The 16,278-nt window shown below is 44.2% G+C and overlaps 1 protein-coding gene across 1 annotated transcript in view; it reads left to right on the top strand.

Moving 5' to 3' along the window:
- The first annotated feature begins 682 nt into the window (after window positions 1–682).
- The window catches only part of syt10 (synaptotagmin X), an 89,838-nt gene continuing 74,242 nt past the window's right edge, over window positions 683–16,278 (top strand). Inside the window, exon 1 of the mRNA XM_048549608.2 lies at window positions 683–1,290. Within this exon, the coding sequence (XP_048405565.1) occupies window positions 1,143–1,290 (148 nt within the window). The 5' untranslated portion in view covers window positions 683–1,142. The remainder of the gene's footprint in view (window positions 1,291–16,278) is intronic.

Here is a 16,278-nt window from a genome sequence, read left to right as displayed (position 1 = left end):
GCTCAGAGGGTCAGTACTGAGGCAGTGTTGCACTGTCCGAGAGTCAGTGCTGAAGGAGCGCTGCACAGTTGAAGGGTCAGTGCTGAAGGAGTGCTACAGTGTCGGAGAGTCAGTGCTCAGGGAATACTGCACTGTCAGAGGGTCAGTGCTGAGGGAGTGCTGCACTGTCAGAGGGTCAGTACTGAGGGAGTGCTGCAGTGTCAGAGAGCCAGTGCTGAGGGAGTGCTGCACTGTCAGAGGGTCAGTACTGAGGGAGCGCTGCACTGTCAGAGGGTCAGTACTGAGGAAGCACCACACTGTCAGAGGGTCAGTACTGAGGGAGTGCTGCACTGGTGGAAGTGCTGTCTTTCAGTTGCCTTGTTAAAATCCCTCTGGCTTCTTAATTCTACATTCAATAAAACCTCCAATGGACACTAACTGTAAGCAGACCATGGAAGATCTCCTCCATTGGTGATCAATGATCATCCCTCAATCAAGGACAAAACTGTTCAAAATCAGCATTCTGTTACTTATGGGATCTTGCTGTGCTTAAATTGACTGCCACGTGTCCCATAGTCCAACATAATGACGAGTCTTGCATCAGCCGTGAAACTCTTTGGGGCGCCCTGTGGGCGGGACAGGTGTTAGACAAGTGCAAGTTTTAGCTTCAGATGACGATGGGGTCTGGATTTGGGAATTATAATTGAAGGACACAGGATGCCGGAATGGGGTATGAGTTCTGGGGAGGAATGCTTCCGGAACCAAAATAGACAAAATGGCTTGAGAGCAGGGGCTGTTATTTGAATCTTGAATAATTTAAGTGTGAGGGGGATCAGCGTGACTGGTGCACAAGGCGCCTGAGCCAGGATTTTCAGCTGTGGTGTGATGCCCACTGCAGCCTGATAGCTGGGAGCTGTTGACTTGGTACCTGTTGAACAAGCAGCGAGTGTGAGTGAGTGACGGAGACACACACACACACACACACACACACACCGAGTCCAGCCCTAAAAGAGCGGCGCCGCCCTCCGTGCCCGAGCAGCCGCTTCTCCCTCACTGTGCAGCGGCCGGAGAGCGCAGAGCGCCCCGGCTCCTGGGCGCACGGAGGGCGGCGTGCAGGGGGAGACCGAGCCCGCTACAGACCCGGCGAGCATGGCTCAGCAGAGATGAGCGGCCAACAGGACGGGATCAGCCTGTGCGAGAAAGCTCTGCACATCGTGACCGAGCTCTGCTTCAGGGGGCTGGTGGAGCAGAAGAAATGTTACGAATTCATCTTCAGCGGAGAGCGCAGGAAGAGCGGAATCAGCGGAGCAGGTAAACCGGGGAGGAGAGAGGCGAAGAGTATGGGGAAAGAAGGGGGGACAGGGAGAGAATGGGAATGGGGAAGAGGAAGAGTATGAGGAAAGAAGCGGGAATAGAGAGCGGGAAAATGGGACAGGGGAAGAGTGTGAGGAAAGAAGAGGAGATAGTGAGAGGAGGAGAATGGGAATGGGGAAGAGGAAGAGTGTGAGGAAAGAAGGGGGGATAGAGAGAGGAGGAGAATGGGTATGGGGAAGAGGAAGAGTGTGAGGAAAGAAGGGGGGATAGTGAGAGGAGGAGAATGGGAATGGGGAAGTGGAAGAGTGTGAGGAAAGAAGAGGGGATAGTGAGAGGAGGAGAATGGGAATGGGGAAGAGGAAGAGTGTGAGGAAAGAAGGGGAGATAGTGAGAGGAGGAGAATGGGAATGGGGAAGAGGAAGAGTGTGAGGAAAGGGGGGATAGTGAGAGGAGGAAAATGGGAATGAGGAAGAGGAAGAGTGTGAGAAAAGAAGGGGGGATAGAGAGAGGAGGAGAATGGGAATGGGGAAGAGGAAGAGTGTGAGGAAAGAAGGGGGATAGTGAGAGGAGGAGAATGGGAATGGGGAAGAGGAAGAGTGTGAGGAAAGAAGGGGGGATAGTGAGAGGAGGAGAATGGGAATGGGGAAGAGGAAGAGTGTGAGGAAAGAAGGGGGGATAGAGAGAGGAGGAGAATGGGAATGGGGAAGAGGAAGAGTGTGAGGAAAGAAGGGGGGATAGAGAGAGGAGGAGAATGGGAATGGGGAAGAGGAAGAGTGTGAGGAAAGAAGGGGGGATAGTGAGAGGAGGAGAATGGGAATGGGGAAGAGGAAGAGTGAGAGGTAAGAAGGTGGGATAGAGAGAGGAGGAGAATGGAGAAGAGGAAGAGTGTGAGGAAAGAAGGGAGTGATAGAGAAGGAGAATGGGAAAAGGGAAGAGTGAAGGAAGGGTGAGACAGTGGGAAAGGGGCAGGGTAGAGAGAAGAAGGCAGGAGAGGGGAGAGACTGTGTGGGGAAGAGAAAGTGGGAGAGGCTGGGAGAGAATAAAAGAAGGGAGAAATGGGGAGTGGGTGTGGGAAGAAAAAGGAGAGAAAGAAAGAATATGGGAAGGATGTCCTTGGAAAGGACACTGAGTTGGACAGGGAAGAGGAGAGATGGACCAGGAGAAAGATGGAATGATGAAGGACAGAGAGGAAAAAGGACAAAAGAATAAGAGTGGATTGGATGGAGAATGGGGGTGGAAGGTGGAAAAAGATGAACCAGGAGCTCAGTACAGATGTTGTGGAGGGAAAGCCATCAGAGTGTACTGGAGCAGTACACTTGTTGCTCAGGCTGAAGCAAGCGAGGCAGGGAGCTGCTTCTCTGGGATTTCTCCACAGGGCTTGCAAAAACTCAGCTCAGGTGTCCAATCCTTAAATACGCTGCCTAAGTAACATGAACATTCAGAACAGAAAACAGCTTGGTGGGAATGTCGCTTTGGGTTTTGTGCTTGTAAGTGAAGGTGAATTAATAATTAAAGTGCTTTTGTAGAATTGGATAAATATAAAATGCACCAAATATACTGAGTACTGGTGGTTGTGAAGTCCTAATCTGAAATGATATGTTAACCACTGAGTCTGCATTGAATTTCATTTGATTCCACTTGATTGCTACCACATGTCAACAGAAGAACACTGCCTCTTTCCCAGATATCTGTCCTTGGAACTATTCTGGAATTTCATACCCTCATTCCTTCTAGCCACCTCCTTTGCTCCCAGCTCCCTGCCTCGTTCTCATTCACAAAACAGTCTGACAGAATTTCATTCATTGTTTTAGTTCTGAGTAACTGGTCCTAATTTTCATTCCCCTATTACTCTGTCGTGTGCTTCTTTCTTGCTCTCCTGTTTATTCCTCACACACTCGCTCTGAATTTTATTTCTTTTGTCTACATATCTCTCTCATCGTTGTTTAAACCTTATCTCCTTCAACCTTGTCTACCTTGTGAAAATGTTGTCAAAGCATCTCAGTCACCTTAAATACATTAACTGTGAGACACGACTGGGATAGTAAAAGTATTAATAAACATAATTTCTGGATTTTTTTCACTTTATCATAACACTTCTATGTATATGTCAAAAGTATGTTGCAGGACATAAACATAATCATAAACTGTAAACATCTTTGTTCAATAAATGGATCCAAAGTTGTGTATCATTACCATTTCAGTGATTTCCTAATTATTATCTCAGTGCTTTCCAAATCTGTACATGCTGTTTCTTGTACATTTAATTGTTGCAGTGTTACTTAGTGTTGCAGGGTTGTGGCAGAATGCACTTATAAAGTACAGAAATGTGTGTTATTTGAAAATAGTCAATCATTTGAAAGAAAGAAGTTGCTTTGATATTGCACTTTGTGACTGATAAGCAGTAGCATCAATCCATTGGACTGAATTGCCTACAAGTTATATGCAATGTCCTTATTCTCAAGATGTCCAGATACATTCTGCAGCCAGTGAAGTGTTTTTGCTGTTGTTTTATGCAGCAAGGGTGGCTGCCCAATTGGACACTGGATCTCACAAACAGAAAATAGATTATGACTAGATAATCTGCTTCAATGATCCTTGCTGACAGCTATTTCCAGGAATAACTCCTGCAGTCTTTTCTTCGAATAGTTACACCCACCTAACAATGCAGTAAAAGGTCCGTGATATACCATCAGGTCCAACAGACAGCACCCCTATGAGTACAGCAGTCTCTCAGTCCTGTATTGGAGTCTCGGCCGAGGTTATTGTCAGAAATCTCTAGGATATGAACTTCTGATCTTATTTCTCAGAAATGAGAGTGCTATCACCAAGACGGAGACTGTGTTTAATGCCTTGTGACTTTTGCTGCATTAATACTTTAACAATGTCATGATTTTAAAAACAAATTACTTCCAAAAGATCATAATTTTAAAAGTGAGGTATTTTACCAGGTATTTTATTTAAATTAATTGAATAGCATTTGATGGTTTATTGTATGTGACTAAAACTGGCCCAAATACCATGGCAACAGAAACAGGTTGGAAGCTGGCAAGCTGAAAGTAACTCACTTTCTGTCTTACCAAAACCTCTCCAGCATCGACCAGGCACAGGTCATTGCTGTGTGATGGAATACTCTCCACTTGCCTGGATGAATGCAGCCCCAACAATATTGATGAAGCTTAATACTACCCAGGACAGAGCAACCTCTTGATTGGCTTCTCATCTGTCACCATCAACATTCAATCCTCTCCCACCCTTGCTCATATCCAAGATGCACAGCAGAAATTCATCAAGGCTACTTCAACAGCACCTTCCAAACCTTCTGCCCTAGAAACACAACGATACATCAGAACACCTCCACCTGCAAGATTTTCTCTGACTATCCTGACTTGGAAATACATCACTTCATATCATTCCATCATTATCACTGGGTTAAAGTCTTGGAACTCCCTCCATAACAGCATTGTGTGTATGCCTACAGCAAATGGACTGCAGTGATTAAGAAGGCCATTCACCGCCACTTCCGTAACGGGCTGTAAGAGCTGGGCCAGACAGCAACACTCACATCTCATGGGAGAACACAAAAGATCAGGACTCACACTGGGCTGACTAGTTTGTAGATAAGTGTATAATTGGCCAGTGCTTTGCTATTGCCACATTATTTTAGCTTCATATTCTTATTTCTTATAAAGTTCTCATAAAGTCCCTCTTGCACAATGCAGGTATAATTGCAAATATGCGAAACATAAGAATAGAGGGAGGATATTGAGTCCTCTGTACATTCAGCACGGTTGCAGTTGATCTGTACCCTAACTCCACCTATCTACATTGATTTCATACCCCTTAACCCCCTTTCCATCCACTTTTGGAGAAGAATCAATTTGAAACATTAACTCTTTTCTCTCTCCACAGAAGCTGCCAGAGATGCTGAGTTTTCCCAACATTTTCTGTTGTTATTTCAGATTTCCAACATCCACAGTATTTTGTTCTTATTAAAAAGGGAAGGGCACAGTTGACCTACAGCGTCAGCAGCCACTTTGTACAGAGAGGAAGAATTTCAGTTTCACCCTCTGTGTGAAGAAATGCTTCTCAGTGTCATTAGACTTATCGAGCTCTAAAGCTTATGGATCTTGGTTCCAGACTTAACCCCCTCCACTCTCTTCTCCATCATGTGTTCAAATTAAGGTCCCTCAGTAAGTCCAGTCAACTAGAGGGAAGATGAAGGGTGTTCATTGGAAATGGCATGGGAGAGGGAGAGGGGAGAGACAGTCAGCACAACCTTAGAGAGGATTTACTAGACTAAGTTTCTTAAAGACTGCAGAATCTGAGTATCTTTAGGGTAAGGAAGAGAATGGAGATGATCAAAATGAAAGGTTTGTACAGAGTGAAGGAGGACAAACTGTTACCAATGGCAGGAAGGACAGTAACCAGAGGGGCACAGATTTATGATTGACAAAAGAACCAAAGGGGGGATGAGTGTATTATTTAACGCACCAGACTGTTATGACCTAGAGTACATTGCTGAAAGACTGCATGGAATCAGATTCATAAGGAATTTTTAAACTGGAAATGCTTGAAGTGAAGAATACTATCGGACTAAAGGGGAAGAAGTGAGGGTGGGATTAATTTAGACAGCAGCTTTTTCAAAGCTGTGACCCAGACAAGATGGAACAATATCTATGGAATGAAGGGTTTGCTGTACCTTTATTCTGGGGATAACGTACATATGTAGCTGTATCACCATGTAAGATCTCATTGACCTGGCACCTAATTGTGTTGGGAGATGTCCTTTTTGAACTCTCTCGTGTAAATGGTACAGATACTTAATGAAGTTCATTGAAAATCACTGATGTGTGTCCATATGTGATGCAGATCCCTTTCAGAGTCAACCAGAACAACTCGAGAGTTCTTTGAGAGGCGATGGTGTTGATAATACTTTGATGGAAGAGTTTGTCCTGGAGCATGCTCTGGCATTCCATTGTATCATTGGGTGCTGGAAGGCAGAAGGCTGTCTACATGGGAGTCCTCCTGCTTTCCATTGCGGTCCTGGAGTGGAAGGTGTTGCATGCAGTAGTCCATTGCAATGTGTTGAGATGGCTTGCTGAGTCCAAACCCAGCTGTTTATAATGTGGTTCTGTGGAGTCCATGGGCCATGTTAGTTGTTGGTGTTTGCACCCTTGTTTAATCTTCTTCAAAATATTTTGTGGTTCTTTTGGCTGCACACCAGCCCCATGGTCCTGGCACCCAGGGAATGGGCAGTTTGGAGGACCTCTCGTGAGCCTGCTCTTGAGCCTGACTAAAGTAGCTAAAGTCCATTCAGTGGGTTGTAGGGGTAATCATAATTCCACTGCCTGCTGCTCTTTCCCCCTCTACATTTGTGTCTGAGTGCCCCAGAAGAGAGAACATGTGGTATCCATCATCACCTTTTGAAGAGAGGTGGGCACTGTGGGGGGTGGAGTGCATATTCCTTCCTCCAACACCATCTTGATTGAGCCCCTCCCTCTTCCCCCGTCACACCTCCCCCCTTTACATTTATTATTATCATACTGCCCCCGGTGTGCAGTGTTTGTCATTTGTTAATTGGATGTTTATTTTAATTGGTGCTGCATCTATTTAAAAAGCTAGGCTTTTTTTTACCTTTGTGGGCAGTGTTCATAAGTTATACAATTAGGTGAATTAATAAATTGTTGGTTGGTGTGTAAAATTAAACTTAGAAAATCTTCCTCAGTGGGGGTTAGGCTTCTGGACAGGAAGGACTGACGAAGGGAAAGATGGAAACTGGAGCTTATGCTAAACCAAAGTGACAATGAAACTCTTGTAAATTTCTGAAAGGCTTTTGCTGCTTAATTCAACATATGAATATCAGTCTGGTAAACAATAATGAATTTCCATTACCAAATCCTGAGATCATCTTACTACCTCCTCCTGTGCTGTGAACTCCCTTAACCATAACTCAGAAAGGACCTAAACAGGCCAAGCGTTGTACCCCAATCACTGACAACTGACAAATCTCCCAAATGGATCCAGGTACCTTTCCAATCTCCTCTTGATGACCGGTTTAAAATTGTTCTTGAGTTGCCTGTTTTACAAGATCCAATCTCTGCACCAATATTCTTTATTTCCAAACTTGTTTCAGAGAATAGGAGCAGAGTTCTGATGAAAAGTCTTCTATTAACTCTGTTCCTTTGCCAACAGATTCTGCCTGATCTGCTGAGTGTTTCCAGCATTTTCTGTCTGAAATTCAGACTTCCACCAAATGCAGTGCCTTGCTTTTGGATAAAGTTATACCAGTTCTCAACTCTCAGGGTCAGTCGGCATTGCCACCCTCTCAGTCAATTGAAATGGCATTGGAGACAATGGTGCCCACCTCAAAGCTTCAAGAACTCAGTGATTCCTTGCCTGGTGTTGCGGCCCTATCTAATGGTGATCGATCCCTCTTCTCGTTTATTTGACAGCATTATCAGCAAAGTCCCAGAGGGATCACTCTCTCATTAGAAAAGTTAATCTGAGGGTCTCGGGAGAGATTCAGAAGGCAGTTACCTTCATGGTGACTTCACCTGGTGTGAGACTGGAACTTGTCCTGTTGGTATCACTCTGCATCGCAAACCAGCCAACAGAGCTAACCAACACTCTCAGCACCATTCGCGACTCCTACAATACAGAAGCAGTCCTTATTCAAATGCAGCAAGATTTGTACCATGCCTAGGCTTGGGTTAAGAAGTGGCAAGAAACATTCATGCTAAACAAATGCCAGGCAATAACCATCTACGGTAACAGACAATCTAACCCTCGCTCTTTGACATTGAATGGTGTTGCCATCACTGAATCCCCCACTGTTAGCATCCTTGGGGTTACCACTGACCAGAAACTCAACTGGACTCATCCCTTAAGCACAGTGGCTACAAGAGCAAGTCAGGTTATGAAAATGGCAGCAAGTAACTCACCTCCTGACTTCCCAAAGCCTGTTCACCATCTACAAGACACAAGTCAGGAGTGTGATGGTATACTCCCCACTTGCCTGGATGGGTGCAGCCCCAACAGCATTCATGAAACTTGACACCATCCAGGACAAAGCGGCCTCTTGATTGATATCACATCCAAAAATATCTATTCCATCCACCACTGATACTCGGTAGCAGCAGTGTGGACTGTCTACAAGATGCACAGCAGAAATTCACCAAAGACCCTTAGATCGCACCTTCAAACCCATGACTGCTTCCACTTAGAAGGACAAGAGCAGCAGATTTATGGGAACACCACCACCTTCAAGTCCCCCTCTAAGGCACTCACCATCCTGACTTGGAAACATGTTGCTGTTCCTTCACTGTTGCTGGGTCAAAATCCTGGAAGTGCCTCCCTAAGGGCATTGTGGTTCTGCCCACAGCACATGGACTGCAGTGGTTTAAGAAGGCAGCTCAAGGGCAACTAGGGACAGGCAATAAATGCTGGTCCAACCATAAATGTCTATGCCCCATAAGTGAACTTCTTTAAAAAAAAACCTGTGTTTCTGATTAATCAGATTATGTGCAATGTCTTGTTAAAGGTGTGGGGGAGGTAGGAAGAGAGGAAGGGGGGCTACATCAAAATGGAGTTGAAAGGGGAGATAAGGCACTCCATCCCCCTACGCTGTCCACCTTTCTCAAAGCATTAAGGGCAAAGTGGCCCACAAACTCCATCTCCTGGGCACAAAAAAAATGGGAAGGCAAGTGTAGAAGATGACACACAGAGTCTCCACAAGTACCTTGGTAAAGGTACAATTGCCCCACTCTCTCATGAGAGAGACAACTGTTGGTTGTTTAACCTGAGGGTCACCTCACTTCAGGCAAGGGTCAAGAATGAGAAAGCAAGACATTCATGGTACTATCAGCCAGTCCAGGAATTGAACTCACGCTATTAGTATCACTGGCCAGTTGGTTTGTCAGTTGAGCTAACCAACACCTCACAGACTAGCTCTTCAATACAAAGGGTAATCAGCATCAGCTGCTCTGAGAACTCTGGGGCTATTCTGGTTGGACCTTTCTAACACTAATGCACACACACACATTCACTATGCAAAGGAGAATTTATACCTCACCAAACATGGGGTGTGTGTGTGCTCGCTGATGTGTAATTTAAGTATTGATTCATTGATCTATCACAGATGCACTCCACATCCTGTAGCGCTGTGTGAGCCTCTAATGTTTATACTAACTGAATTTTCGACATGTTCCTGCTCATTTTAGTCACTGTCAGATTCTTACTGAATAGAGTGATTGTTTTTTTTTTGTTAAAATTTCATTTGGGACCGTGCATTTTAAAGGAGAAGCCATTTGGCCCTTGAGACTGGACCAGAGAGAAATGCAAAACTAATCCTGTTGCCACTCTACTGCCTCCTTGTTCTGCAGAACCTTCAAATATTTATTCACCTTTTTCCTTTGAATGATGCAGTGGTTGGTGTCTTGACTGCTCATTGTGGTAATGTAATCTGCACTCCAACAGCTCTCCATGTAAAAACATTTCTGCTTAACCTCTCCCTTATTCAGAATGATAAATTATGGATCACTGCGAATTTAACATTTGGAAACTACTGATAGATCTATCAATTATTAAACCATTAGTCCTGAAAATTTTTTGGAGGATTCTGTTGGACAGTTCACTTTGCCTGGCCTACTATATCAGAACAAATTGATAACTGAAACTCTGTGTACTCGGCTTGCAACAGTGAATTTGATTCCACGAATTGGCACTGCAGTTGAGAACATTTTTGTGGGATGATTGCTGTCATAAATGGAGTCAGTGCACAAAGCCATATTATAAACGTTAGCCTAAGCTTAAAATAATAACATGAGCATTTACTGTGGTTTGTTTAGGTGTGGGGCAGCACACTCAATTTGGGCAGAACCAGTGTGGTAGTAATTTCACTGGACAAATAAACTAGCGGCACTGGGCTAATGCTCCAGAACAGTAAGCTGAAACATAGAAAATAGGAGCAGCAACAGGCCATTTAGCTCTGTGAGCCTACTCCACCATTCATTATCATCATGGTTATTCATCCAATTTCTTTTCCCATAACCTTTGATCCTTGTAGTTCTAAGAACTATACTAAACTCCTCATTGAAAATTTTGGCCACACCTACTTTCTGTGGCAGACCATTCCTTAGGCTCACCACTGTCCGAGTGAAGAAATCTCAGTCCTAAATGGCCTTTCCCAGATCCTTAGCCAGTGATAACAAAGTGTGAAGCGGGATGAACACAGCAGGCCAAGCAGCATCTTAGGAGCTCAAAAGCTGATGTTTTGGGCCTAGACCCTTCATCAGAGGGTTCCTAAGATGCTGCTTGGCCAGCTGTGTTCATCCCGCTTCACACTTTGTTATCTCGGATTCTCCAGCATCTGCAGTTCCCAATATATGTGATCATACCCTTAGCCAGTGATCACTTGTTTTGGAAACCCTCCTGTGGCAGCTGTTGGAATTTAAATGTAATTAATAGATCTGGAATGAAAGCTGGGCTCTGTGATGGTAAGTGTGGCAACTATTATTGCAGAAAACCATCTGGTTCACTTGTGTCCTTTTAAGGAAGGAAATCTGCCATCCTTACCTGGTCTGGCCAGACTCACAGCAAAGTGGTTGGCTCTTAATCATCTTCGGAAATGGACATTCAGTTCAAGGGCTGTTTGAGGTGTGCAACTAATGCTGCTCACATCCATGTTAGAATAAGGACTTGTGCGTCAGTCACAGAATGAACCTCAAACATTTCTGAATACTTGATGCTCAGGCAGTTTAGCTGAATGTCTAAAAGCTGTAAAATTGTATTCGAGCCATAGAAGATTATGGCACGGGAGGATGCCATTCAGCCCCTGTTCTTGTACTGGCTCATTGGCCCAAAATAAACCTGAGTCTCCTCACTCTCACTGTAAATGAAAACATTAGGAGTCAACGGATTTAGTGCCAACGTGAATTTTTATTTTGGAGGCAGAGAGAAGTAGAGTTTGTAATGTATTAAATATAGTAAATGAGAATATATGACTAATAAATTCAAAATAATAAGCTGTCAGCTAATCTGTCTTTAAGTGATTTATAAATTCCATCTCAAACATGACTTAGTGGGTGGCATGCCAGCCTCTGAGTTGTATGGTAGTAGGTTCAGGTCCGGCTCTGGAGATTGTAGTGTGTGATCTAGGCTGATGCTAGGACTGCTGCACTGAGGGAGTGCCTGAGGCTTTATGCTAAGGATCTGGAATTTAAGGTAGTAGCATCAGCAAACCTAAAACAAATTTGAGAAGATTAAATAAAGTCATTTCGACAGGTGGATAAGAACAACAGAAGTTCAAATCACGTGTGGAGCTCTTCAAGGCGTTATTCTCTTAGTCAAATATAAACCTTGCTACTTTCTGTAATACAATCTCAAATTGAGGACCAATGGGTTCACAGCTGTGAGATAGGCAGTAATAATAGCTGATGATTATGAGGTAATCCATAAAACTAAATGACTTTTCCATCACCCTCATCAATTTGGGACAGATAGAAAATGGGAGAACGCAAGGAAGGCAAGTAGCCAAGCTAAGGAATGGATATTTGGGAATGGCCCAAGGTTTGGCTCTCAGAATCCCATCAGAAGCGAAAGTACTTTAGGTGGAGGTCAGAATCCAAAGCCAGAGTGTTTCTGTTGTTACAACGTGAGACACATTTGTTCAGAATGCTGGTAGCTGAGAGCAAAACCCATTGGACTTATAGGATTTCGTAATAATGAATCAGAAAAAGAAACATAGAAGGAAATGGCCATGGATCAGTTTGTAGCTTTAATTACAACTAATTACAACTGAGGTAAACACTGCTATGAGTACAGCAGAAGTGTGCATGGAAATATGAAGGTTTTTACCCATCTTCCTTTTCCTTCCAAGGAAGTGTCTAAGTCTATAACAATACTGATGGATACATGGGCCACTCAAACTGTCCTTCTGGAGAAGGATTTAGTTTACCTCCAGAGAGTTCGATGAAAGCAAAGTGTGGATAAATTGAATAGATGGAAAATATATCCCAGTTCAATTGTACAAAGACCAATTGGATTGTGCTTTGTTGTGTGGACTAGTGGTCAATTACCTGTAAGTGGAGTTGGTTTACTTCTGGGGAATGATTTTTAACAGGAGTGAAAATCATAGCTTTGTATATAATCGTGGAAAATCTAGTTTAGACTAATGAGACAGAACCATTGCAGGAATAGGGTCCAAGTATTTTTCCATCATGTGTACTGATGAGAGCAACATCTAAATGAAGTCCAACATCACAGGACACAGCACATTAACTGAAACTCTCTTTAAAGATAATTCATTTTTGGCAAATCTTTATTAATTGAGGCTCAGGAAGCCTACTCAGAGTGGATTAAATTGTCACTGACAAGCTGAGACTAAAGGAGTACCAGAAAATTGTTATATTAAGATTGGAATTCTGATAAGGAAATGGAAACATCCCCAAAGAGCCCTGGAGATAGAATGGCTGGGTGCCCATCAAACAGTGATACTGCCTAGATTTTGTAAGCAGATATTTCAAGGAGCACATGACATTTCTGTGGAGGAGCATAAAGGAATGCAGAAGATGCAGGGGCCAATAACCAGCTATTTTACATGGATAGGACTTCATAAAGATGGAGTGCATTTTTATAAAATATGTCATGCATGTCAAGTTGTAGGAAAACCTAAGCAGGTGATCAAACCAACATCTTCGGTGTCTGAAGATCCATTCTGTTGACTGTTAGTAGATTATGCAGGCCATTGCCAAAATTAAGGGGAAGACATCAGTACGTCCTTCCAATTATGGATATGAGAACCTGATTCCTAGAGGCTATTCCTTTAAGGACAATTACAGCTGGGATATTATTGGAAAAGCTAACACTTTTTTTGTTTGTTACAGACTACTAATTGAGGTACTGTCTGATCAAAATTCTACCTTCATGTCTAAAGCTTTCCAGGAAATTATTAGTGGTTTGGGTATAAGACAACAATGTATCATCTGCAAACATAGGAAACTTTGGAGAGGTACTAAAACAAAGTGGCTGGAAAAGCTCAGAAGGTCTGGCAGCACCTGTGGAGGAGAAAACAGAGTTAACGTTTTGGGTCCAGTGACCGTTCCTCAGAACTGATGGTGGCTGGGAAAATGTCAGTTTATATGGAGAAAATAGGGAGGTAGGTGGGGTAGGGAGTAAAAGATAGGATAGAGCCCAAAGAGAGAGAAAGACAGTTGGACAGACAAAGGAGGTGCTAAGGATCAGGCTGGGAGGGTGAGCCGTTGTTAATGGGAACTGTTAGTGACTAACAGCAGGGGGTGTGTAGTGGCAGGCCGTGTGGTAACAAGGCCTGGTGTGTGGGGTAGCGGGAGTTCGGGGGGAGTTTAGGCTCTAAAATTATTGAACTCAATATTGAGTCCTGAGGGCTGTAAGGTCCCCAAGCGGAAAATGGTGTGTTGTTCCTCCAGCTTGCATTGGGCTTCACTGGAACACTGTAGCAAGCCGGAGACAGAGATGTTGGTCAGGGAGCAGGGTGGTGCATTGAAGTGGCAGGCAACAGGTGGTTGAGGGACTATTTTGCGAACAGAACGTAGATGTTCTCTGAAGTGGTCGCCAAGTCTACATTTCGTTTCCCCAATATAAAGGAGACCACATTGTGAGCAGCAAATGCAGTAGACTAGATTCTGGGAAGTACAGGTAAAGTAATGCTTCACCTGGAAGGTATGTTTGGGCCCTTGGATTCTGGGGAGTGAGGAGATAAATGGGCAGGTGTTGCACCTTAGTCAGTTACAGGGGAAGGTGCCATAGGGCTGTGGAGTGGTGTTGAGGATGAAAGTGTAGACCAGGGTGTCCCGGAGGGAACGGTCCCTGCAGAAGACGGGCAAGGGATGGGAGGGGAATATGTCTGGTGGTGGCATCTTGCTGGAGGTGGCAGAAATGGCGTCTAATGATCTTCTGGATGTGGATGCTGGTGGGATGGTAGGTGAGGATAAGGGGGACCCTGTTGCTCTTGCGGGAGGGAAGGGAAGAGAAGGGGTGAGGGCAGAAGTGTGGGAGTTGGGTCAGACCCGATTGAGGGCCCTGTTGACAATGGAGCTGGGGAAGCCTTGGTTGAGGAAGAATGTGGACATTTCGGCTCCCATATTGAATTTGGCCTCATCTAAACATATGCGACGGAGACAGAGAAACCGAGAGAATGGGATGGAGTCTTTACAGGAAGTGGGGTGTGAGGATGTATAGTCCAGGTAGCTGTAGGAGCCAGTGGCTTTGTAATGGATATTAGTGGCCAGTCTGTCCCAAGAAATGGAAACAGAAATGTTGAGGAAGAGAAGGGAGGTGTCAGAGATAGACTAGGTGAAAGTGAGGGCAGGGTGGAAATTGGAGGTGAAATTGATGAAGTTTTCCAATTCTGGATGAGAGAGGGAAGCAGCACCGATGACATCATCGATGTATCGGAGAAAGAGTTGTGGGCAGGGGCCGGAATAAGACTAGAACAAGGAATGTTCCATGTACCCCACGAAGAGACAGGCATAACTAGGGCCCATGGGGGTACCCATGGCAACCCCCTTACCGGACGAAAGTGATGGAGTTGAAAGAGATGTTGTTGAGGGTGAGGACAAGCTCGGCCAAGCAGAGGAAGGAGGTGGTGGGTGGGGATGGTTCAGGTCTTTACTCCAGGAAGAAACAGAGAACCCTAAGACCCTCCTGGTGGGGAATGGATGTGTAAAGGAATTGCACATCCTTGGTAAAGAGGAGGTGCCTGGAGCCGGTAAACTGGAAGCTTTGAAACCAGTGTAAGCCATCAGATGAATCATGGATGTATGTTCATGGGGATTGGACCGACAGGGTGGGTGGATGGGGGGCCCTGAGTCAAGGTAGGAAGAGATCAGTTCTGTGGGGCACAAGCAGGCTGAAACAATGGGTCTACCTGGACAGTTCTGTTTGTGGATTTTTGGAAGGAGGTAGAAATGAGCTGTGCGGGTTTGGGGTCTATTAGCTTGGAAGCAGATAAGGGGAGATCACCGGATGAAATGAGATCCGTAACCCTACTGGATATAATGGCCTGACGTACCATGGTGGGGTCATGGTCCAGGGGAAGGTAGGAAGAGGTACCTGAGAGCTGGCGCTCAGCCTGTGCAAGGTACATTATGCCAGACAACAACAGCACCATCCTTAATGGCAGTTTCAGAACAAGTACTTTACTGTGGTAAAAGAGAATTTGAGATTGTTGGTTGTTTAAAAACTTTGAAGCCTCGAGCTGAAAAAGAAACAGAAAAGTGTTAACTGCACTGAGAATAACGCACTAGCATTTGTTGAATAATTTATCAAATTGGAACGTGAGGCAATTCAGATCTTTTGTTGTAACCGTTTAAAGATTGTTCATATTATGGGAAATATAACACAGATGCATTGCGAAATGAATGCAAAATGTTGAAATAAGTTGAAGTTTAAGAAATGCCAAGAATGTATAAGGTTAAGTAAGCATGGAGGAAGAATGAGTGGATGTAAGTCTTGAATCTGTTGTTTGTGTATCACATATATTTTACAATTAAACAGATTTTTGTGAAATAGCATTTTATCTTTTTGAAAAAGCACAGTCATGTAAAGACTGTGTCTATTTTTGTTTATTTTAAAATTGTAGGCTGAAATGTGGAATAACATTTTTTAAAATTTTACTCATAGGATTTGAGTATTGCTTGATGGGCCAGCATTTATTGCCAATCATATGTCAGCCTTCAGGTTAGAGTCAGGGTTAGGGTTAGGAAGTTGAACTACCTTCTTGAACTGCTGCAGCCCATTTTGATTTAGGTAGACATAAACACAATTAGGAAGGGAAGTCTGGATTTTGACCCAGTAAGACTAATGGAACAGTGATATATTTCCAAGTCAAAATAGTGTGGGGCTTGGAGGGGAACTTGCAGATCATGATGTTCCCATGTATTTACTGCCCTAGTCTTTCCAGGTGGAAGTGGTCAAGAGTTTGAATGGTGCTGTCTAAAGAGCCTCTAA

Source organism: Stegostoma tigrinum, chromosome 18, assembly GCF_030684315.1.
Source record: "Stegostoma tigrinum isolate sSteTig4 chromosome 18, sSteTig4.hap1, whole genome shotgun sequence".
Lineage (NCBI taxonomy): Eukaryota > Metazoa > Chordata > Chondrichthyes > Orectolobiformes > Stegostomatidae > Stegostoma > Stegostoma tigrinum.
Note: the sequence above shows the minus strand (reverse complement) of the source record. Positions and strands in the feature narration are given on the sequence as shown.